Source organism: Rhinopithecus roxellana, chromosome 4 (assembly GCF_007565055.1).
Source record: "Rhinopithecus roxellana isolate Shanxi Qingling chromosome 4, ASM756505v1, whole genome shotgun sequence".
Classification (NCBI taxonomy): domain Eukaryota; kingdom Metazoa; phylum Chordata; class Mammalia; order Primates; family Cercopithecidae; genus Rhinopithecus; species Rhinopithecus roxellana.
In genome coordinates, this window is record NC_044552.1 from 85,705,761 (window position 1) to 85,731,512 (window position 25,752).

At 41.9% G+C, this 25,752-nt stretch overlaps 1 protein-coding gene and 1 long non-coding RNA gene across 4 annotated transcripts in view; one reads left to right on the forward strand and one right to left on the reverse strand.

Annotated features, from left to right (window-relative positions):
• The window catches only part of SLC17A5 (solute carrier family 17 member 5), a 60,117-nt gene extending 55,051 nt beyond the window's left edge, over positions 1–5,066 (reverse strand). For 2 of the 3 annotated variants that reach the window (XM_030929190.1, XM_010372221.2), the window contains exon 1: positions 4,849–5,066. In XM_030929190.1, coding sequence (XP_030785050.1) covers positions 4,849–4,942 — 94 coding nt within the window. In that variant the 5' untranslated portion in view covers positions 4,943–5,066. The remainder of the gene's footprint in view (positions 1–4,848) is intronic. The other variant, XM_030929192.1, reaches the window with a different exon arrangement.
• Positions 5,067–5,614: 548 nt separating this feature from the next.
• LOC115896951 overlaps positions 5,615–25,752 on the forward strand; it is a 37,115-nt gene continuing 16,977 nt past the window's right edge. Inside the window, exons 1-2 of the long non-coding RNA XR_004056899.1 lie at positions 5,615–5,660; positions 17,598–17,686. This is a non-coding gene — a long non-coding RNA (uncharacterized LOC115896951). The remainder of the gene's footprint in view (positions 5,661–17,597; positions 17,687–25,752) is intronic.

A 25,752-nucleotide genomic window follows, 5' to 3' on the forward strand; every position in this document is an offset into this window, starting at 1 on the left:
TGTCTCCCAGGCTGGAGTGCAGTGGCATGATCTTGGCTCACTGAAACCTCCATCTCCCAGGTTCAAGCAATTCTGCTGCCTCAGCCTCCTGAGTAGCTGGGACTACAGGCGTGCACCACCACGCCCAGTTAATTTTTGTATTTTTAGTAGAGATGGGGTTTCACCATGTTAGCCAGGCTGGTCTCAAACTCCCAACCTCAGGCAATCTGCCCATCTTGGTGTCCCAAAGCGCTGGGATTGCAGGCGTGAGCCACCATACCTGGATAATAATAGATAATGTTTATTAAGCAAGCTGGGCATGGTTGCTCACACTCATAATCCCAGCCCTTTGGGAAGCTGAGATGGGGGAGAAATGCTTGAGCCCAGCAGTTCAAGAGTAGCCTGGGCAACATGGTGAAACCCCATCTCTACAAAAAATTTACAAATTAGCTGGTTGTGGTGTTGTCACCTGTAATCCCAGCTACTTGGGAGGCTGAGGTGGGAGGATGGCTTGAGTCTGGGAAGTTGAGGCTGCAGTGAGCTGTGATTGTGCCACTGCACTTTCAGCCTGGGCAACAGAATAAAATTCTGTCTCAAAAAAACAAATATTACTAAGCACTTTCTATATGCTTGGCACTAGTCCAAGTATTTTGCCTGTATTAGGGTTATTATAAGGATTCACTGAGTTAGTAACATAAAATACTTAGAAGAGTGCTTGGCACAGAGTAACTGTGAATTATTATGTTTTTTTTTTCCTGGAAATTAGGAATTGAGGTTATTTGTTAGGAATTGAGGTTAGTTCTCATTTGTGAGAAATTAGGATCTGCGACAAGTAAGAAGTTGTTGAAGAGAGTGGGGTCATGAGGTTCTCAGTGAAACACAGGAATGCTGAGCAGATACCCAGACAGAATTGGTGAGAACAATCTGCCCTAGTGTGTAGCTTCATAAGCACTGCATGCCTGTGCTCAGGAGTAGGCACTAAGAAAACAGATAGCTGGCACTGAGATGGATATGATGAAAAAGCAGGAGGAAAGGGAATTGAGAGTCTTGGCAAGAAAACCAAGTGTTGGGCTGGGTGCTGTGGCTCATGCCTGTAATCCCAACACTTTGGGAGGCTGACACAGGAGGATCGCTTGAGCCCAGGAGTTTGAGACCAGCCTGGGCAACTGAGACCTTGTTTCTACAAAAAGATAGAAAAAAATTAGCCAGGCATGGTGGCACATGCCTGTAGTCCCAGCTCTTCAGGAGGCTTAGGTAGGAGGGTCACTTGAGCCTGGGAGGTTGAGGCTGCTTACGTAAGCCCTGTTTGTGCCACTGCATTCCAGCCTGGGCAACAGAGCGAGATCCTGAAAAAAAAGAAAAGAAAATATGACGAGGCGGGCGCCTGTAGTCCCAGCTACTCGGGAGGCTGAGGCAGGAGAATGGCGTAAACCCGGGAGGCGGAGCTTGCAGTGAGCTGAGATAGGGCCACTGCACTCCAGCCTGGGCAACAGAGCGAGACTCCGTCTCAAAAAAAAAAAAAAAAAAAAAGAAAATAAAGTGTTGGACTTTGATTGTAACCCAAGAAGAAAGCAAAATGGAGAGGGCTGAAGGTTTAGGAAAACATACACTAGAATGTAAAAGTCTACAAGGGCAGGAGCTTTTGTTCTGTTTTGTTTACTTCTTTGTATCTCCAGTGTCTAGAGCAGTGTATGGGAGAATTAGCATGGTGACACAATTTTGCTTTCTATACTTCATATTCTACTTATGGAATACTCATGACAGTAATTCAGACAGACAGACTCATAATCCTATCAAATCTTCAGATCTACTAATTACCAATTTACAGTAAACCAGGAGGGCAGAAGATGTTAAAGGACAACAATAGGGATATAATATTGCAAGGAAAAAAAAAGGAGGGGGTGGGGAACAGATTAAAAGAGACAAAAAACATTTCAATCATTTGGAAGGTATGGACATTATTGAGATCCTGATTTGAACACATTATAAAAAATTAGGACATAGGCCGGGCCCAGTGATTCATGCCTGTAATCCCAGCACTTTGGGAGGCCAAGGCGGGTGGATTACCTGAGGTCAGGAGTTAGAGACCAGCCTTGCCAACATGGTGAAGCTCTACTAAAAATACAAAAAATAGCTGGGTGTGGTGGCGTGGGCCTGTAATCCCAGCTACTCGGGAGGTTGAGGCAGGAGAATCACTTGAACCGAGACAGAGGTTGCCCGAGATCGCACCACTGCACTCCAGCCTGGGAGACAGAGCAAGACTCTGTCTCAAAAAAAAAAAAAAAAAAAAAAAAAAAAATCAGGACATAATCGAGGAAATATGAACACAGAGTATTTTGTAAGTATTATTATTATTGTTATTTTATTATTATTTTTTGAGACAAAGTCTCACTGTTGTCCCCCAGGCTGGAGTGCACTGGCGCGATCTCAGCTCACTGCAAGCTCTGCCTCCCGGGTTCACGCCATTCTCCTGCCTCAGCCTCCCGAGTAGCTGGGACTACGGGCGCCCGCCACCACGCCCGGCTAATTTTTTGTATTTTTAGTAGAGACGGGGTTTCACCGTGTTAGCCAGGATGGTCTCGATCTCCTGACCTCAGGTGATCCACCCGCCTGGGCCTCCCAAAGTGCGTAACTATTATTTTTATTTGCTCTGATAACGGTACTGTAATTATGTTAAAAAGAGTCCTTACCTTTTAGAGCTAAACAATTGAAATATTTACATATGAAATGACATGGTATCTGGGATTTGCTTCAAAATACACAGTATGTATGAGCATACGGCAAGACTGGCCATGAATTGATAACTGTTTAATCTGGGTGCTGGTTACATGGGGGCTCATTATATACTTCTCTTAATTGCCATATATGCTCCTCCTCTATAAAACTCTTATCATACTCTAAACAGCAAAAATAGTATGTTACTACTATTTCCACTTCACTTGCTCTCCAGTGGGTATGTAAAGAGGGAAAATAGAAAAGAAAATGGTTATAACAAAGGTAGCCACCACAAGCCAGGAAGGACAGAGCTGGTACCATAAGATGTATATACTCAACCCCATGAATCAAGCAGGGATTGTTTTTAAGAGTGATGCTATGAGCTACTTTTTAAAAATCAACTTTATTGAAGTATAATTTACATGATAAATTTATACATTTGTCCATCTCAATCTTGATTGAGATGTATAACTTTTTTTTTTTTTTTTGTGAGATGGAGTCTCGCACTGTTGCCCAGGCTGGAGTGCAGTGGCGTGATCTTGGCTCACTGCAACTTCCACCTCCTGGGTTCAAGCGATTCTCCTGCCTTAGCCTTCCAAGTAGCTGGGATTACAGGCGCCCACCACCACACCCAGCTAATTTTTTGTATTTTTAGTAGAGATGAGGTTTCACTATGTTGGCCAAGCTGGTCTTGAATGCCTGACCTTGCGATCCACCCACCTCGGCCTCCCAAAGTGCAGGGATTACAGGCATGAGCCACTGCGCCCGGCCGAGATGTATAACTTTTCTATCCACATCTCTGCCAACATTTGGTATTCTCAGCCTTTTGGATTTTAGCTGTTCTAGTGGGTGTATAGTGCCTCGTTGTGGTTTTAATCTGCATTTTCCTGAGAATAATGTTTAACATTTGTGCTAAATTTTGATTATACATATACCTATTTTTCAATTGTAACAATGTAATAGTCTCTGGGAAATTATTATAACTTTTATTTCTGTATTTCTATATTATTTTATGAGGACTATTATACAATTTGAACTCTACAAGCCGCAGAAAATGATCAGTTTATGGAACTAAGTCCGACTGCCAGGTAAAACTTAACTATGGTATGGTATTTACAGTTTGTGTTGACTAAAATAAGCTCCCAGCTGCCAGATGGAGCTATAATGCTGCCACCTCTACTGCCACCATCTGGTAACATTAAAAACAAATAAAAATACAGAAAACTATACAACTCTGGGTCAGCCAAAGTCAAATTTCCAGTGCAACTCTTTCTCACACACAGATCTTTGAAACTATAGAATGCATTCAAACTGATTTGTTCTTTAATTTTCGTTACTTTTAAATAAACTATATTACAAAAGTGTCAAATAGCAAAATATTTTAATTTTCTCAAATTCAGGGAAGATGCTTTATGAAGTACCTGCTTTTCGATTTGTTCCAAGACCTCTGGCAAATTACCTTAGAACTCTATAGGTATCCTGAGGATAACTGAACTGTTTCCTAACTTAAAAAAATGTTTTCGATGTTTTTAGTCTCTTACTATACAACGTCAAATATTCGCTGGGTTATGCAATAATTGCCCTCTGCACACTCACAAACGTTAACTCCAGTCCTATTTTGTCTCCCTCCCCGCCTAAAAAGCTACCAGGTCACATGCTGGCGGATACGCAGTGGCGGAAACCTAGCGGTGACAGGGAAGGACAGCCCTCTGCCTACTGATCTGCAGGTTTCTCCTCCAGTTTGCTCTTACACCGGGGTCCTCCGCCCGGACCTTAGCCCATTCATTTGATGGTTCTCTCCCAGTTCGTTCTTCCACTGGGTCCCTTGCTCAGCACTACCCAAAATAACTATCAGCTCAGCGCCTGCTGCACAGCCGCTCCCCGCCCCCGCCCCGTGGGGCTGCACCAGCCAAGGCCCCGGCTCGGCTCCGCGATCACGGTCGCGGCCCCCGGGGTCCCCGAGGGGCTTCTGCGCACTGAGGCAGGCGGAACTGAGAGGGACTCTGAACGGGCTCCCCTCCTAATGTCCCCTCGCGCCTGAGCAGCTCCGGTCCCGCCAGCGCAAGGTGCAGGTACCAGGGCCATGGCCGCCCAGAGACCGCCGCCCCCAGGAGCGGCGCCCACCCGAAGCCCCTGGACGACCCCGCCGCTTACCGGCTTCGGCCCGTGGGGCGCCCGGCAGAAGAGGCGTGCGGTCCGTACTCTCTTCGCCATCGTTCCGGGCCAGGTCTCGAACTGGGGACCTCATGACGCCTACGTGGAGCAGGTGTCCTCGCCACCTGGCAGAGAAGGGCGCGCCGGCCGGACAGCGCGAAGCCCCCGGGCCAAGCTGGCCGGACCGGGCGGGGCGGGGACGCTGGCACCGCCCTGCGGCCACGTCTTGTCCCCGCGGTCCCTCCCAGAAGCGGCCGCGCCGACTCCGCCCCCGCCGCCATCTTAGGTGTGGGCAACTCTGGCGTGGGTTGGACTAGGGAAGAGGAGTTCCGGGAGTTCTGGCAGGATTGGCGCAAAGTAAGCCCGTCCCGTCGGTCTACGCTTGCCGGGTAGCCGGTGTTCAGACGACAGTCTCCCGCTCCTGCACCCCCTTGTAAAGTGCGGGGGCCGCCTTTCCTGCAGGGAGGATGAGTGGGAGCTTGCCGGCGGGCAGTGGGGACTAGAATTGCACGTAATTATGGGGAGGGCTTCGCCCGAACTAGGGAAGTGGGTAGTGTGCATTTCATAATTTGACATTCAGTTGTTAGCACTCAGTTGCCGTACTGTTAGCAACCTTTGTACGATCTACCCCGTGACTGTGACGGCATATTGTCCCTAAAATAGTTTTTTTTCCCCCCAGACAGGGTCTTGCTCTGTTGCCTAAGCTGGAATGCAGTGGCGCAATCACAGCTCACCGCAACCTCCAACTCCTGGACTCAAGCGATTCTCTTCAGCTCCCCCAAGTAGCTGGGACTACAGGCGCATGCCACCACGTATGGCTAATTTTGTTTTTATTTTTGTAGAGGCGAGGTCTCCTTGTATTGTCCAGGCTTGGTTTCGAACTCCTGGGCTCAAGCAATCATCCTCGGCCTCCCAAAGTGCGGGGATTACAGGCGTGAGCCACAGCTCCCGGCTCTAAAATAGCTTTGAGGTGGAAGAACAGCAGTGGAAATTTGTTGTGTCCTATGATGTTGCTGGTTTTATAGGTAAAAATAATCAACATAGGTAGTTTCATATGGTTCGACCTATGGAATCCTCTGATGTGTATGTGCATATTATATCACCACAATAGAATTTGGATAGATTGTGCTAGCATTTGCAGCCTCTGAGAAAGTGAAACCAGGAAAACCCAGCTTGCCTTGGCAGGGCAGATCTGGAGCGCTAATAAAGGCTGTCTCTGTGGAGGTAGAAAATAAGATGTAGATGCTGTCGAAGAGTTTGGTGTAGACAGGGAAGACCCGCAAGCCACTAATTCAGTAAACCAGGTTAGAAGCTTAGTGAGGTCCACGTGGGAACAAAGGGGAGGGTCCTTTACCTAGAAGGGAGGGCGAGGATTTCTGTAGGCATTCCAGATCAGTAAATGCTAGGAAAGTTCACAAGTTAAAGCAGCAAATCAAGCCTTGTTTCTGAGTTACTGAATTACCATGTAGATTTTTACTCTCTAAGGGTTGTAGAAAAACGCAATTTTCAAACTTGATTATGCAGAGTTACCTGGCAAATCCTTTTAAAATGTAGATTCAGATTCAGCAGATCTGGTGTGATGGTTAATTTTATGTGTTAACTTGCTGGATGTCTTTGGATGAGGTTAACATTAAAATCATTGAACTTTGGGTAAAGATGGCTCCCTTCCATAATCTGGGTGGGCTTCATTCAATCAATTGAAGGCCTGTCTAGAATAAAAAATCCGACTTCCCCACTTCTCTTCCCTAAGCAAGGGAGACTTCTCCAGCAGAGTGTCCTCAGACTTGATCTGCCCCATAGGTCCTGGGTCTCCAGGCATGTGCACCATCATCTGTTTTGGGTCTGGAGTCGGCCAGCCTGTATTATGAAAGCCAAAACTTTATTACCCAAACTACCCAATTGGGGTTATTTCTCTGAGAAGCCTGTACATCTGGGATGGGCCTGAGATTCTGTATCGCTAACAAGCTTCCAGGTGACCAAGGTTATAGATAACTTGGGCCAGGGAATACAGGTTGCAACAGACCTGAAAGACTTCAAACCAGAGGAATTCTTTTTTAAAATATTTTTTATTTTAGAAATTTTAGGTTTACATAAACATTGCAAAGATAGTACAGTAAGTTCTCCATACCCTTTGCTCAGTTTGAACTATTAAGATCTTACGTTAGTGTCATGCATATATCATAACTAATGAGCCAGTGTAGATAATTATTAACTGAAGTTCATACTTAATTTGAATTTCTTTAATTTTTACCTAATATCCTTTTTCGGTCCCAGGATCTCATCCAGGATGCCACATTACATGTCTCCTTAGGCTTCTCTAGATTGACAATTCCTGACTTTCATTGCTTTTGCTGACCTTGACAGTTTTGTAGAGTAGTGGTAGGTTTTGTAGAAAGTGTCTTAATTTGGGTTGTCGAATTTTTTTTGAGAAGGGTTCTCCCTCTGTCATCCAGGCTGGAGTGCAGTGGCACAATCTCGGCTCACTGCAACCTCCGCCTCCCAGGGTCAAGCGATTCTCCTGCCTCAGCCTCCCGAGTAGCTGGGACTATAGGTGCGCACCACTCCTGGCTATTTTTTTGTATTTTTAGTAGAGACGGATTTTCACCATGTTAGCCAAGATGGTCTCCATCTCCTGACCTTGTGATCCAACCGCCTCAGCCTCCCAAAGTGCTGGGATTTACAGGCGTGAGCCACCGCCCCCGGCCTGAATGTTTTTCTTATAATTGGACTGGGGTTATGGATTTTTGAGGGAAAGATCATAGAGGTAAAGGGTCATTCTCATCTTGTAATGTCAAGAGAATGTGCTGTCAACGTATTTATCACTGATGATTATCACTAGTGATGTTAAGCCTCATCACATGCCTGAGGTTGTATTTGTCAGGTGTTCTCACTGTGAAGTTAACTCTTTTCCCCCGGCCTTTTCTCTTTGGGAGGAAATCAGTATGTGCAGCCTTCACTTAAGGGGTGGGGAGTTACCTATACTCCACCAGTTTGAGGGGCAGAATTCTTGGCTCAGTGGAACCTCCACCTCCCAGGTTGAAGCAATTCTCCTGCCTCAGCCTCCCAAGTAGCTGGGACTACAGGGGTGTGCCACCACGCCCAGCTAATTTTTGTATTTTTAGTAGAGATGGGGTTTTGCCATGTTGGCCAGGCTGGTCTCAAACTCCTGACCTCAGGTGATCTACCCACCTTGGCCTCCCACTTATAGGCATGAGCCACTGCGCCCGGCCTTGTATTTATTCTTTAGTTGATACTTTTCCGTTATCAGCACTTTAGACCAGCACTGTTCAGTAGAAATACAATGCAAGCCATAGATGTAATTTTAAATTTTCTAGTAGCCACATTAAAAAAGTAAAACAAAGCAAAACAAAATGGGGAAATTAATTGTGTAACATGCATTTTTAACCCAATGTATCAGTTCAACATGTAATCAATATAAAATGATTAATGAGATAAGCTCTTTTATTGGTAGTAATTTGTTTTTTTTTTTTTTGAGATGGAGTCTCGCTCTGTTGCCCAGGCTGGAGTGAAATGGCGTGATCTTGGCTCACTGCAACCTCCACCTCCTGGGTTCAAGCAATTTTCCTGCCTCAGCCTCCTGAGTAGCTGGGATTACAGCTGCCCACCATCACACCTGGCTAATTTTTGTTTTTTTAGGAGAGACGGGGTTTCACTATGTTGACCAGGCTGGTCTCGAAGTCCTGACTTCAGGCCATCTGCCCGACTCGGCCTCCCAAAGTGTTGGGATTACAGGCGTGAGCCACCATGCCTGGCCTGGTACTAAATTTTTGAAACCCAGTGTATATTTTATATCTGCAGCACATCTCCATTAGGACCAGCCACATTTCAAATGCTCAATAGCCACATTGTGTCTGGGTCTACCATATTGGACAGCATAGTTCTAGACCATGTGAGGACTTACACTCTCTGTCTACCCCATCCCCCATCCTGTCTTTGGATGGGAAAGGAACACCTTTTGGATAGAGTATGTAGTTCAAAGCCTCTAGCTGTTTTTCTCAGTTTCTTCTTCTCTTAAATAAAGATGATAATAGAAACATTTTCATAGGGGTTTTGTAAGAATTAGATGATTAAATAAGGTAAGGCATGTAAATTACAGTACTATACCTGGTGGGTATTGTACTGTAATTATTGTATTTCAATATATGTTAGCCATTAGTATTTTTTTTTTTTTTTTTTTGAGACGGAGTTTCTCTCTTGTTACCCAGGCTGGAGTGCAATGGTGTGATCTTGGCTCACTGCAACCTCCTTCTCCTGGGTTCAAGTGAATCTCCTGCCTCAGCCTCCTGAGTTGCTGAGATTACAGGAGCCCGCCACCTGCCCAGCTAATTTTTGTTATTTTTAATAGAGACAGGGTTTCAGCATGTTGGCCAGGCTGGTCTTGAACTCCTGACCTCAGATGATCCGCTCACCTCGGCCTCTCAAAGTGTTGGGATTACAGGTGTGAGCCACCGTGCTTGGCTGCCATTAGCAATTTTTTAGAGTTAAATTTGCTTTGCAAAATGACTTTACCTATCTTAGGAACAACTGGTTTGATTTTAATTATATCTCTTTTAGGATACATATCATTTTCTGTATGGAATTTTATAGTTGGTAGTTGATTGTTTAATGTTTTAGTTTCCTTTTATAACTGTAGGTTTCCTAGGAGCTGGAACCAAGTCTTATTTATTTTTTGCAACCTGAGCAGATCCTAATTCTCATCCTTTCACTGTGTTCATTGTGTTTCACAGTGCCTTATCATATTGGCCTTAGTGAAATTTTCAAGTATGTAGGAATATATGCGGAATAAAAAGTTAAATGGAGAGGCAGATATTTAAATCACCAATTTAGTAATTAATTACTTTTTGAGATGGAGTCTCACTGTGTTGTCTAGGCTGGAGTGCAGCCATGCAATCACTGCTCACTGCAGCCTCCACCTCCAGGGTTCAAGCAATTCTCCTGCCTCAGCCTCCTGAGTAACTGGGATTACAGGTACCTGCCACCACAACTGGCTAATTTCTGTATTTTCAGTCAAGACAAGTTTCACCGTGTTGGCCAGGCTGGGCTCGAACTCCCGATCTCAAGTGATCTGCCTGCCTTAGTCTCCCAAAGTACTGGGATTACAGGCGTGAGCCACTGCACCCAGCCTGAACCATTAATTTAGACTTGATAAACTTGGTGAAGGAATTTTTTGGTGAACAGTATGGTTCTATAAAATAACCCTTTTTTGCCAGACGCGGTGGCTCACGCCCGTAATCCCAGTACTTTGGGAGGCCAAGGTGGGTGGATCACCTGAGGTCAGGAGTTCAAGACCAGCCTGACCAACATGGATAAACCCCGTCTCTACTAAAAATACAAAATTAGCCAAGTGTGGTGGCGCATGCCTGTAATCGCAGCTACTCGGGAGGCTGAGGCAGGAGAATCACTTGAACCCAGGAGGCGGAGGTTGCTGTGAGCCGAGATCATGCCATTGCACTCCAGCCTGGGCAACAAGAGCAAAACTCTGTCTCAAAAATAAAATTAAAAAAAAAAATTCTTTTTTAAATACCAGCTTTTCCTCTAAAATAAATTATAATAAATTATAAAGATTATTGGCCAGGCATGGTGGCTCATGCCTGTAATGCCAGCACTTTGGGAGGCAGAGGTGGGAGGATTGCTTGAGCCCAGGAGTTCAAGACCAGCCTGGACAACAAAGCAAGACCCTCATCTCTATAAAACAAACAAACAAAAACGTAAAAGAAAAAACTGGTCGGGCGTGGTGGCTCACACCTGTAATCTCAGCACTTTGGGAGGCTGAGATGGGCAGATCACCTGAGGTCAGGAGTTCGAGACCAGCCTGGCCAACATGATGAAACTCTATCTCTATTGAAAATACAAAAATTAGCCGAACATGGTGGTGGGTGTCTGTAATTTCAACTATTCTGGCTCAAGCAATCCGCCTGCCTTGGTCTCCCAAATTGCTGGGATTACAGTCATGAGCCATGATGCTCGGCCTGTTACCCCTTTTAAAAACTTTTCAATAGTAGCTTTTTGCTTAGATATTCACATTTTTGATTGTGCATCCCATCACTAAACATTTTGAATATGCACTGATAAGGGCAGGACAAGATATCTTTCCTCACGCATTGTATGGGGCATGGCTGACACTCGTATAACAAAAGGTTAACAAGATCAGATAACAGATAACAAATTTAATCAAAGTTTTATGTGATATGGGAGCTTCAGAAATGAAGCTTCAAAGACCCAGGGCAAACTCTCTCTTTTTGTGCTTGGGTTCAGTGAAGAATGGAGAGCTGTGTAGAAATGTGATTGAATAAAAGAGTATGATCTAGTGGCAACAGACTGAGCGTGGGGAAACCCAGCAAAGCTTGTCAGTTCAAAATCTTAGTCTCTGTGTAGCATTCTTTCCTTCTAGATATCGGACAGGGTGACTTTTGAATGAAGGCCTTCAAGGGAGAAAGCACAAGTGACCTTTCTAGGTTTTATCACTTGCTTTGGGGGAAAGGGGTTCTAGTTTCTATGACCTGCCTTGGAGAAGAAGAATCCCGGTTTCTATTACTCAGTTTGAAGAAGAAAGAGGACCGGGAGACAGGAGGGCAGGAGAAGGCCAGAGAGACCTTGTTTCCGAGATTGCTTCTGAGGCTTCCCAATCTCCTTTAGTTCAAAGTACTCAGCATGCCGAAGTGCCATACTTTGGGGTATCTTTTTCTGAGCCACAACATATCCAATATGTATATATTTTTCTGTAAAGTACACACTATAAACACTCAACAAACACTTAAAATTAAAAAGGATGAATTGCAGACTATTGATAATCATAATATATAAGGAACTCAAACAACTCAATGGCAAAACCCACAAATAATCCAATTTAAAAATAGGCAAAAGACCTGAATAGACATTTCTCAAAAAGAACACATACAAGTGACCAGCAGGTATATTAAAAAATGCTCAGTATCACTAATTGTTAGGGAAATGCATACCAATACCACAATAAGATATCATCTCACACTACTTAAAATGGCTATTACAAAAATACAAAAAAATGACAAATTCTGGTGATGATGCAGGGAAAGAGGAATGCTTGTAACACTGTTGGTGGGAGTGTAAAGTAGTACAGCCATTATGGAAAACAGTTTGTAAGTTCCTCAAATAACTAAAAATAGAACTATCATATGATCTGGCAGTCCCATTGCTAGGTATATATTTAAAGAGAGGAAATCAGTATATTGGAGAGGTATCTCCACTCCCATGTTTATCATAGCTCAGCTCTAGTCTCAGTAGCCAAGATATGAAATCAACCTGTGTCCATCAACAGATGAATGGATAAAGAAAATGTGGTATGTATATACGATGGAATATTATTCAGCTGTAGAGAAGAATAAATCCTGTCATTTTATTATACATGGATGGTACTGAAGGTCATTATGTTAAGTCAAATAAGCCAGGCACAGAAAGACAAATTCGTATGTTCTTATTCATACATGAGAGCTAAAAAAGTGGATCTCATGGAGGCAGAGAATTGAATAGTGGTTACCAGAGGTTGGGAAGGGTAGGGAGAAGAGGGGATGAAGAGAAGTTGGTTAATAGGCACAAAAATACAGTTAGATAGAAGCAATAAATTCTAGTATTCAATAGTATAGTAAGGAGACTATAGTTAACAACAATTTATTATATATTTCACAATAGCTGGAAGAGAATTGGAATGATCCTCACACAAAGAAGAGATAAATGTTTGAGGTGATGGATATTCCAATTACACTGATTTGATCATTACACATTGTATACAGGTATCAGAATATCATATGTATCCCCAAAATATGTATAACCATTATATAGTAATGAAAAGCTCATCTAAATAATTAAAAAGGACGAGAAAATACATAAATGTTCTGATTTTTTTTTCTGGATCATTTGCACATGCTCTTGGGTGAGTGCACCCCACTTTGGAGATCACTGTCTGGAGGATAAAATCAAAATTCTTTGGTATAGATCACAAGGCCTTTACAAACTGGCCACAGCTGACATTTCCAGTCCCATCTTCCACAACTGCGGCCACCTGTTCTGTGCTGCGCACGTTGTTCTTTTCATGGAACTTCATACATACCCTGTTTTCCTTGTGTTGTTTCCTCCACCTGTTTGCTTCTTTTGTGTATGGTAAGTTCTTATTTGTCCTTTGAGGCTAAAGGATAACTTTTTATTTAATGATTCCTTGATAATCTCTCTCTTACTCTGTGCTCTTATGTATATTGTACACACCATTGTTATAGCATACTGTGTTAAAGTTATCTAAGGCAGTTGAATAGTATGTGAGTCATTCCTTGAGAGCAGGAACCTTGACTTATTTTTCATTTCCTGCTTTAAGCAGAGACAAGTATTTATGGAGCTCCATATTATCTGTAAGGCACTGTCCTGGTTGCTATGGGAGTATACACTATCAGTGGAGCAGATAGATATACAAAATGTATAAGTATGGTTTCTGCTTTCAAGGAGCATATAAGTGAAAGGCACCTTGAAGGAAATATTTCTTAAAACTGTGCAAGTGAAATATAAAGTATTTTCCTAACAGTTATGGAAGTCAGAGGACATATTTTTATATCTATTTTCTATTAAGCAAGTACCATATGATTAATGTATTCCAGAAGAAGAGGGATTAATATTTTTAGCAAAGGGTTTCAATAATGGAATCTGGACATACTTTCCCATATACTATTTCCTCTAGGCAGCTGTACTGTCGGATGTCCTCAGATAGTGTTCAAAATATAATCAAAATAGGAGAGGCATTTTTGCGTAGTTTTCTATTTATCTTATGGCATGCACTCATTGTTTTTATAGCAGAATTTGGATTTCCTCAGTGCTTTTCAACTTAACAATTGGGTAGTTCTTGTGACATACCCACAGAGATATGAGTATGATTATAACCATTTTAAAGAGGAAAACTAACAGATGGCAACTGAATGAGTTGTCTGAGGTTAGTGACAGCCACTGTTACAATTCAGATTTATTGCCTTTCATAGTATTCAAATTCTAGGTGGTGCTTCTTCATAATTGTCTTAATTTTGTACATGTTGTATGTTATTTTTGCATCTTAAAACTTGGAGCACAATTTCAGTTAGTCTTGGAAGTCATTTCAATGATAACTATATAATATGTGGTCAATTGCTGATTACAAATTATGTGGCATTTTCTTTGTCAATTTCAGTTACTTGCTTTAGGGGAGCTGAAAACACAGCCACTGTAAATATATATATATATAAACACACACATATATATAAACACACATATATATTTATATATAAAAAATATATATAAACACATTATATATATATATACACACACACACACACATTAGTAATGTTACATCTGTGAAAATCTTGGAAGAGAGCAATCTTTCAAATTTAAACACATTGAACAATGTAAAAAGACTTGTCACAGTTTTATCTCTTTTTTTTTTTTTTTTTTTTTTTGAGATAGAGTCTCACTCTGTTGCCCAGGCTGGAGTGCAGTGGTATGATCTCAGCTCACTGCAATCCCCACCCCCTGGGTTCAAGCGATTCTCCTGCCTCAGCCTCCTGAGTAGCTGGGATTACAGGTGCCTGCCACCACACCCAGCTAATTTTTGTATTTTTAGTAGAGGCGGGGTTTCACCATCTTGGTCAAGCTGGTCTTGAACTCCTGACCTCATGATCCACCTGCCTTGGCCTCCCAAAGTGCTGGGATTACAGGTGTGAGCCACCACACCCGACCAGTTTTATCTTTTTGACTCCAGAGAATTTGAAATAAAAGTTTGCAGGTATTGTAAAATATTAGTGGAGCAGATAGAAAATCAGCTGGTAGAATCACACAAGGAACAGAATGACCTTTAGATATGAGCTAAAAGTGCATGCAAAGCAAGTAAAAATTGCAAGACTCAGGCAGATTAAAAGATTAAGGTTCAAATCTATTCTTTTAAGTAATATGTGATGCCAAAGCGGGCTGTTGAGTCAGCCTTCCCTGTTAATCCTTTTTGGTCCAAAATCTTTTCACACATCATATATTCATATTTTCTGACCAAGGAAATACACAGGGGCTCAGAAACTAATTGCTGTTGTTTTATAACAGGGAAAAGTCTCAGAATCAGTGGAACTAAAAAGCTGCTATAATGAAGTATAATTGATATATGAAAATTGCACTATTTAATGTAGACAATTTGATGAGTCTAGACATATACCCACATCTCTGAAACCATCACCACAATTGAAGTAGACACATACAGCACCTTCAAAAGTTTCCGTATGCCTTTTTGGTTTCTTCTGGTTGTTGTGAGAACACCTAACATGAGATCTACCCTCTTAACTTTTTAAGTGCACAGTACAGTATTACTAACTGTAGGCACTGTGTTGTACAGCAGATCTCTAGAATTTATTCACATTGCATAACTGAAGTTTTGTAGATACTAAACAAAAACTCCCTATTTCCTCCCCCTCTAACCCTGGCAAGTTCATTCTATTTTTTGCTTCTATATGTTTGACTATTTTAAATACCTCATACAAGTGGAATCATGCAGTATTTGAACTTCTGTGTCTGGCTCATTTCACTAAACATAATGTTTTCCAGGTTCATTTCATGTTGTCACAAATGACAGTATTGCCGTCTTTTTAAAAGCTGAGTAATATTCCATAGTATGAACATACCAGATTTTCTTTACCCATTCATCTGTAGATGAAAACTCGAGTTGTTTCCATGTCTTGGCTATTGTGAGTAATGCTACAATGAATATGAGGAGTGCAAGTATCTCTTCAAGATACTGATTTCAATTCTTTTAGATATATACGCAGAAATGGGATTGCTGGATCATATGGTAGTTCTATTTTTAATTTTGTGAGGAGCCTCTAAACTTTTCCGTAGTGGCTGCATGATTTTACATTACTACCCTAAGCATACAAGGGTTCCCTTTTCTCCACAGCCTTGCCAACATTTGTTACCTTTTGTTTCTTTGATAATAGCCACCCTAACAGGTGTCAGATAATATCTTGTTGTGGTTTTGATTTGCATTTCTCTGATGATTAGTGATGTTGAGCATGTTTTCAAATATCTGTTGGCCATTTATATGTCTTCTTTTGAGAAATGCCTATTCAAGTCTCTTGCCTACTTTTTAATAGGATTATTTAGGTTTTTTTTTGCTACTTACATATTTTTGGTATTAACCGTTTGTCAAATGTATAGTTTGCAAATATTTTTTCCCATTTAGTAGGTTGTCCTTTCTCTCTGTTGTTTCCTTTGCTATGTAGGAGCTTTTTAGTTTGATGTAGTCCTACTTGTTTAGTTTTGCTTTTGGCTTTGTTGTCTGTGCATTTGGTGTCATATCCAAGAAATCATTGCCAAGATTCTGTATTTCTATGTTTTTTTCTAGGAGTTTTAGAGTCCTGTTTTTTTTTTTAGTGCACTGCCCTAAGGAAATGGGATGGTGGTTTATGGCAGTCTGATGACTGCGAGATTGGGAGAATATACACAACCCTGAAGTTACTCCTCTAGGAGAAGGGGGAATGAATGTGCACATCATAAGAAACTATTTATTTATTTATTTATTCTTTAAGCACCGAGTATCACTCAGGACATAGAAAACATTTGAGAGGCTACTGGGATCTCTAGCCTGGCCTATTGGTAAAGGTCTTTCTCTGCTGAAGCCAGTCCATAAATCAATGGATTTTGATATTTCATGTTAAAACATCATCACAACCTACCAATTAATACAATTATAGCTCTTTTCTGATAAATATATTCTTTGAGTTTTATATAAATTCAATAATATTTAAGATGACACAGTAGAGTTTATGATGTATAGAGAAGCTGTGATTAATTCTTTTGAAAAGAAATAGCTGGATTTTCATTTTTTAGGTGTTCTTTTAATAGGGCACATTTATACTGGTTTTTCCATTCAGTAATTTCAGTAAAACGAGAAATGTAGTCATGCTTAGTTTATCTTTATTTATTTTTTTAATGAAAAGATTTAATACTTCACTGGCAAGTATCCAGAGCAGAGCAATAGTTTATCTATTTAATTGAATTCCTCATGAATAAAAATTGTAACCTTGTAAGTCAGTAGTTATAATGCTAATGAATCAGAATAGTTCAATCCTGTCTATTTAAAAAAAATTCCATCAGAATTGGTTATATCAGTTGGTGAAATGACTCCAATCCCTATTGATAGGCTTCTGTGTGGAAATAAACAAACACAAAGACCCCAAAGAACAAATACCCAACAACAGAAAACCAAAACTTAATCTACAGAATGTGATTGATTGATCTACTCCCTAAACCCCAAATAAAAGCCAACAGCAATAAGTAGATAATTAAGCATGCTGTGTGGTGACATCCTTACATATAAAGGAAAGCACAAGGCTGAGGTGAGACAATTCCATGAGGCCAGGACTTCAATGCTGCAGTGAGCCAAGATTGTGCCAGCCTGCCAGTTGGGGCAACACAGTGGGACCTGGTATCTAAAAATAAAAAATAACAATAAAGGGATGCACTTCAACTAGGTCTCAGTTTTAACTTGTGAGTATAAAATAATGAGATGTGTGAAGGAGAGATCTAAAAATTAGTTAAGACAGTTCTAGAACAAAAGTTCTAAAAGTATTTTGAAGGATAGGACAATTGAGAAAAGGCATTTAATCTGTTAAATTTGCATTCTCTTTCACATTAATTTGTGTTTATTTGAAAAAATTTAATACCTCTGTTGCTTTATCATTACATGATTGTCTCTCATGTAGCAAGGTTGCCAGCTTAGCCATTGTGATGTCAAGAGAGGCAGACCCGGTACAACACTTTTCGTGGAGAAGAGCCTTGGTGAGTTAATAAGGTAATGATAATGCCTTTTATGGGGACAGCAGGGTTGCTTTTGTTTTTCCTGGAAAAAAATCATGGGTGGACTGTGGGGAGGACTTTTACCTGAAGGAGAAGAGATGATCATAGTAAAGCCAGAAACTAAGGTTATTGATATGGTTTGGCTCTGTGTTCCCATCCAAATCTCATCTTGTAGCTCCCATAATTCCCATGTGTTGTGTGAGGGACCTGGTGAGAGATTATTGAATCATGAGGGGCAGATCTTTCTTGTGCTGTTCGAGTGATAGTGAATGAATCTCATGAGATCTGATGGTTTTAAAAGCGAGAGGTACCCTGCACAAGCTCTCTTCTCTTGCCTGCTGCCATGTGAGACGTGCCTTTCACCTTCTGCCATGATTATGAGGCTTCCCCAGCCACGTGGAACTGTTAGGTCCAATAAACCTCTTCCTTTTGTAAACTGCCCAGTCTCAGGTATGTCTTTATCAGCAGTGTGAAAATGGACTAATACAGTTATTAACTTCTTAATAACTCTGGCAACAGTGCTTGCAAGCTAAAATTCACATGAAAAGAATATACCTGCCACTGCTTTGGTCCAATGAAATAAGAAGCAAAAGAAGATGAATACTCAGTGCCTGGTATGTGTCAGACACCACAGTAAGCAGTTACACATGTTATTTAACTCTCTAGCCTCCAGTGTTTGGTATCTTAAATTTCTTTTTCTTTTTCTTTGAGACAGAATCTCGTTCTGTTGCACAGGCTCGAGTGCAGCGGTGTGGTCTTGGCTCACTGCAGCCTCCGCCTCCTGGGTTCAAGCGATTCTCCTGCCTTAGTTTCCTGAGTAGCTGGGATTACAGGCATGCACCACCAAGCCTGGCTCATTTTTGTATTTTTAGTAGAGACGGGGCCTCTCCATGTTGATCAGGCTGGTCTCAAACTCCTGACCTTGTGATCTGCCCGCCTCAGCCTCCCAAAGTGCTGGGATTACAGGCGTGAGCCATTGTGCCTGGGCACCCCCCCCAAAAAAAAATTTAACTGAAGTAGAGATGGGGTCTCGCTATGTTGTCCAGGGTGGTCTTGAACTCGTGGGCTCAAGAGATCTGCCAGCCTCAGCCTCCCAAATACTGAAATTACAGGTGTGAGCCATGGCACCCAGCCATGTTTGGTATCTTTATACTCATTATATAGTTGAGAAAATCTGACATCAGAGATAACATCCTGTGCTTAAGCACAGGAGTTAGAATGTGTGTCAGGCTTCCTCCAAATCCCATGCTTTTTCCATGCTGAGTTCCAGTAGATCATTTATGTATTCCTCATGCACAGGGAGGTAAAGACGGTAGAATGGGAGATAGATGGAACAAATTTGGCAAAATAATCTATAGTAGTTGATTATCTTATTCTTTGCCTGGTGTAGATTTGAAATTTTTCATAATGAAAGGTTCTTTAAGGAATATACCGTTTTTAAAGGATTGTGCTGATCTGTTTCCTCATGACAGTAGGGTATAAGAAATGGAATTAGAATATTGTCTAGGTTTCCAAATCACCACCTGTTGCACAACAATGAAGAGGGACAGGGTGGAGATGACTGGGTTTTAACTAAGTAATAATTGGAATTCCTTTTGAAGCCTTGTGTTGTATTGACCATCAAATCCAAAGGTAGGATAATTTCCTGAAAACTTTATCATAGCATTCAATGTATACGTTCCCATGCCTAAGTAATCAGAAATAAACCAATGAGAAACAATGACTCTGAGATAGAACTGAAGCTATCATTGAAAGTCCTTTCAAGCCTGGGCAACATGGTGAAACCCTGTCTGTACTAAAAATACAAAAAATTAGCCAGGGTGCACGCCTATAGTTGCAGCTACTCGGGAGGCTGAGGTGGGATGACGGTTTGAGCCCTAGAGGCAGAAGTTGCATGAGTCCAGATTGTGCCACTGCAATCCAGCCTGGGCGGAAAAAAAGGAAGTCCATCCCTTCTAAGCTTTATAAAGTTATGATAGCATTAATTTCCTTAAACCAGTGTCATAACATTTAATTCACTCATTCCTATGCCTAAATAATCAGAAAATGTCAACAACGAAAACACTCACTCTGAGACATACTTGAAACTATCAAAATAATGTTGGCCGACTAAGCTTTGCCAGAATGGTCGGAATCATATATATGTAGTCTTTTCAGATTGGCTTCTTTCATTAACAATAAGCATTTAAGGTTCCTTCATATTGTTTCATTGTTTGATAACCATTTATTTTCTTTTTCTTTTTTTTTTTTTTCTTTTTTTTTTGAGACAAAGTCTTGTTCTGTCGCCCAGGCTGGAGTGCAGTGGCATCATCTCTCACTGCAACCTCCGCTTCCTGGGTTCAAGCAATTGTTCTGCTTCAGTCTCCTGAGCATCTGGGATTACAGGTGTTTGCTATCACAACCGGCTAAGTTTTGTATTTTAAGTTGAATTGGGGTTTCACCATGTTGGCCAGCTGGTCTCCAATTCCTGACCTCAGGTGATCTGCCTGTCTCAGTCTCCCAAAGTGCTGGGATACAGGCGTGAGCCATCACCCCTGGCCTGGGGTGACAGTTTTTGTATAATTTGATTTATGTCAACTGAAGGGATTAAAAAAAAAATGTCTGGCCAATAAAGAGCTAAAGCTAGTCAAGGTCTACCAAGTAGTGACTCTTTCTTTCTTTCTTTTTTTTTTTTTGAGATAGAGGCTCTCTCTGTCTCCTAGGCTGGAGTGCAATGGCATGATCTTGGCATACTGCAGCCTCCCACAGGGTTTCACCACGTTGGCCAGGCTGGTCTCAAACTCCTGACCTCAAATGATCCACCGACCTTGGCCTCCCAAAGTGCTGGGATTATAGACATGAGCCACTTGAGGTCAGGAGTTCAAGACCAGCCTGGTCAACATGGTGAAACCCTGCCTCTGCTAAAAATACAAAAAATTAGGCCTGGTGGCATGGCGGTGACTCATGCCTGTAATCCCAGCACTTTGGGAGGCCGAGGCAGGCAGATCACAATGTCAGGAGTTCGAGACCAGCCTGACCAATATGGTGAAACCCCGCCTCTACTAAAAATACAAAAATCTGGGCATAATGGCATATGCCTGTAATCCCAGCTACTAAAGGTTGCACCACTGCACTCCAGCCTGGGTGACAGAGCAAGACTCCATTAAAAAAAAAAAAAGAAAAAAAAATTAGCCAGGCATGGTGGCACATGCCTGTAATCCCAATTACTCCAGAGGCTGAGGCAGGAGAGTAGCTTGAACCCAGGAGGCGAGGCTACAGTGAGTCAAGGTTGCGCCACTGCACTCCAGCCTGGGTGACAGAGTGAGACTCCATTTCAAATAAATAAATAAATAAATAAATAAATAAATAAATAAATAAATAAAACAAAAACTAGCCAGGCATGGTAGTGCTCGCCTGTAATCCCAGCTACTCGGAAGGCTGAGGTGGGAGAATCACTTAAACCTTGAAGGTCAAGGTTGCAGTGAGCCAAGATGATGCTGCTGCATTCCAACCTGGGCAACAGAGCGAGACCCTGTCTCAAGAAAAAAATAAAAGAATTACTTTTTGGCTGGGCGTGGTGGCTTATGCCTGTAATTTCAGCACTTTGAGAGGCCAAGGCAGGCAGATCACCTGAGGTCAAGGGTTCGAGACCAGCCTGGCCAACATGGTGAAACCCCGTCTCTACTCAAAATACAAAAATTAGCCAGGTGTGATGGTGCACACCTGTAATCCCAGCTAGTAGGGAGGCTGACGCAGGAGAATAGCTTGAACCTGGGAGGCGGAGGTTGCAGTGATCTGAGATTGTGCCACTGCTCTCCAGCCTGGGCAACAGAGCAAGACTCTGTCTGAAAAAAAAATTACTTTTTTTTTTTTTTTTTTTTTTTTTTTTACAATTAGGAGCATCTTTTCTTAGTTTTATCAATAACTGTATTACCATTGTCACACTGTGCTCTAGTATGAATGTTTATGTTCCTCCACCCACTACCCCAAATTTGTATGTTGAAACCTAATCACCAATGTGGTGGTATTAGGAGGTGGAGCCTTTGGGAGGTGATTAGGTCATGAGGGCAGAGTCCTCATGAATGAGATTAGTGCCCTCATAAAAGAGGCCCCACGAGAACTGCCTTGCCCCTTCTACCATGTGAAGACACAGCAAGAAAGTATTATCTATGAACAAGGAAAAGGGTCCTTACCAGACACTGAATCCACCAGCACCTTGATCTTGGACTTCCCAGCCTCCAGAACTGTAAGAAATAAATTTCTGTGTTTATGTCTATTTTGTTACAGCAGCCTGAATGGACTAAGAAACATTGTTACAGACATATCTTTTTTTTTTTTTAATTTTGAAATGGAGTCTCACTCTGTCACCCAGGCTGTAGTGCAGTGGTGTGATCTTGGCTCACTACAAACTCAATCTCCTGGACTCAAGCAATTCTCCTCTCTCAGCCTTCCAAGTAGCTGAGATTACAAGTGTGCATCAGCTCGCCCAACTGATTTTTGTATTTTTTATAGAGACAAGGTTTCACCATGTTGGCCAGGTTGGTGTATATATATGCATATATGTATATACATGTATACACATGTAAAATTTATATATATATAATTTTTAAATTTTAAATGTATAGAGATGGGGTCTTGCTATATTGATCAGGCTGGTCTTGAGTTCCTGGCCTCAAGCGATCCTCCCGTCTCAGCTTACCAGAGTGTTGGGATTACAGGTGCAAGCCACTGCTGCTGGCTTGTAACAGAAATATATGTTCTCTTTCCCTTGATTTTACCCAGTAATCATTAACTCTGAGACACGAGAAAAGAATGAGGCTATGTGGGGTTCATGTGGTATCTCCAATAATATGTTGCATCAACTTCCTTGACCACTAGGTGGCAGGCTGGTGCAGAATGGCAGCTGCTAGGGAACCTGGACAGTATTCTGACTGAGTTCTATGGACACTAGCAGGATGATGACCATCTGCAGCAGGCTTTTCCTGTATTCAGAATGTAAAATGTAGATGAACTCAAGTATCTGTCACCTTATGGACTTTCAGCCCCAATTGCTATTCTTCATTTCTGCTTTAGACCTTCATACACAAAAAACTAAGTGTCTTATTGAGGAAAATTTTTATCTTAATGTTATCCCAGGGGTCCTTAGATAGACATCTGGAATGAAGAGGGGTCACACTCTAAAATTTTGAGTCATTTCTGAAAACCCATATAAACATGTAACAAAGATTAGAAAACAAAACAAAACAAAACACCAAAGAATCCAGAAGTGGTGATGGGAATTGTAAAGAATGTATTAACTACGGTCCCTGGAGAGACACTGCAGCTCAAGAGAATTATCTTCACTTTTCACTGTTTATGAGAAGTCAAAGGTTTCAGGATGAATTGGCTTTCAGGGGTCCTTCCTTGATGAGGTGAGGATCCAGATCTTTTCTCTTCCACTTTACTCTTTTCTCCTTTGTAATGGTATTACCTCCAGTATTGGGAGGGGGAGGCCAGTGTCTCAACCAAAATAAAGAAACTTTTGCTCTTAAGCTTTTTAGATTGAACAAACTCCATTTTGGAGACTGACAAATTGATCTGCCATAAATGACCTCCATGGGAGTGACGTTGTTGTCTGGTTGAGCTACTGCCTCTGGTGCTTGAATCTTTCCAGACTCTCCCCTTCCCTCCCTCCTTCCACCACAGCTCTTGTCTTTCATGGCCTGACTTCTGGTTCCAGTGCTAGCCTTTCCCCCTGAGGTGAGCTATTTTATATCCTTGCTCAGTATTCCAAAGTTGCCTTGTTAGTCCTGTTGCTGTGTTATTGATGAGGCTTTACGACTGGCACCTGGACTTCTTACTGATCCTACTCTTCTGTTTTGAGACTCTTAGTGCTAGTCACACTCAAGGCAATTCACTTTTACTTTTTTCATTTCCCTGTGGTTGCTTTATGGAAACAAATTAATAGAAAATTCAAGAGAGCCATGCGTGGTGGCTCACGCCTGTAATCCTAGCACTTTGAGAAGCCGAAGCAGGCAGATCGCTTGAGCTCAGGAGTTTGAGACCAGCCTGGGCAATATGGTGAAACCCTGTCTCTACTAAAAATACAAAAAATTAGCCAGGCATGGTGGCTCATGACTATAGTCCCAGCTACTTGGGAGGCTAAGGTGGGAGGATTGCTTAAGCCCAGGAGTTTGAAGCTACAGTGAGCTGTGATTGTGCCACTTCACTCCAGCCTGGGTGACAAAGCAAGACCCTGTCTCAAAAAAAAAAAAAAAAAAAAAAAAAAAAAAAAGAAAGAAAATTCAAGAGGCTTTACAGACATACTTTTAGGAACTTATAAGAGTTCAGTGAAGAGTTCAGTAGGGTTGTTGAATACAAGCCCAAAATGCAAAAAATCTTGTATATCACCAATAACCCATCAGGTAATGAAATAAAATAAAATGCACCATTTACAAGAACATTAGGTCTATAAATCTGACACAGGATACGTAGACATTTATGGAGTAAAGTACAAAATATTATTGTAGTACACAAAAACATCAATATGGAACTATACCATGCTCATGTATAGGAACATTCAGTTTCACAAAGGTGTTGATTCTAAGTTAATCTACAAGTTAAATGGAAACATGATGGTAATAAAAATGCCATCGCACTTTTCCCTCTGGAACTAGACAGACTAAAATCCAAATGGAGAAGTAATAGTCTAAGAACAGTCAAAAACAATTCTGAAAGAGAACTAAGGGAGGAGCTTTGCCTATTAGATATCAAAACCTAACACAAAGTTATATTAATTAAAGCATGAGGTGTTTGGCCCAGTGATAGACAAATAAATCAGTGGAAGAGAAATGAGAACTTGCAGATAGACTGAAGGATACATGGCAAATTGATATACATGTAGTATATTAGTTATCTCTTTCTATGAGTGATAGAAAACTCAAAGTCGCAATGGCTTAAACAAGATAGATGTTTATTTCTCTCACAAGAAGTCCAGAGGAGGGTGGGGGAGTAGTGACTTATGTCTGTAATCCCAGCACTTTGGGAGGCCGAGGCAGGCAGATCACTTGAGCTCAGGAGTTTGGGACCAAGCTGGGCAACATAGTGAAACCCTGTCTCTACAAAAAACACAAAACATTAGCTGGGCATACTAGCAGGCACCTGTGGTTTCAGCTACTTGGGAGGCTGAGGTGAGAGGATTGCTTGAGCCCAGGAGGCAGAGATTGCAGTGAGCTGAGATCACCCCACTGCACTCCAGCCTGGGCAACACAGCCAGACCCTAGTTTTTTGTTTTTTGTTTTTTTTTTTAAAGAAAAAGGAAAAGAAAAAAGAAGTCCAGAGGAGCCAGGCGTAATGTCTTACACCTGTAATCCCAATGCTTTGGGAAGCCGAGGTGCAATTGCTTCAGCTCAGGAGTTCAAGACCAGCCTGGGTAACACAGTGAGACCTTGTCTCTACTAAAAATAAACAAAGTTATTCAGGTATGGTGGCATGTAGTCCCCATGGGCAGGCTGAGGTGGGAGGATCACTTGAGCCCAGGAGTTCGAGGCTGCAGTGAACTATGATCCAGCCATTACACTCCAGCCTGAGTGACAGAGCAAGACACTTCAAAAAGAAAAAAAAAAAAAGAACTCCAGAGGTGTCAGGGATTTAGACTTCTATCATTGGACATCCTTTTCTTTTTTACTTTAACTTTTTTTTTTTTTTTGAGATGGAGTTTCACTGTTGTTGCCCAGGCTGGAATGCAGTAGTGCAATCTCGGCTCACTCCAACCTCCACCTTCCAGTTCAAACAATTCTCCTGCCTCAGTCTCCCAAGTAGCTGGGATTACATGTGCATGCCACACCCAGCTAATTTTTGTATTTTTAGTAGAGACGGGCTTTCGCCATGTTGACCAGGCTGGTCTTGAACTCCTGACCTCATGTGATCCCCCCGCCTCAACCTCCCAAAGTGCTGGGATTACAGGCATGAGCCACTGCGCCCGGCTGGCATGGCCTCCTTTTCTAAACTCAACTGCTGGTTCTAGATGGCTGCTCCAGCTCCAGCCACCATGTCTGTATTCCACTAGAAGGAAAGAGGGAAAGAAAGGGAAAAGAAATGCCT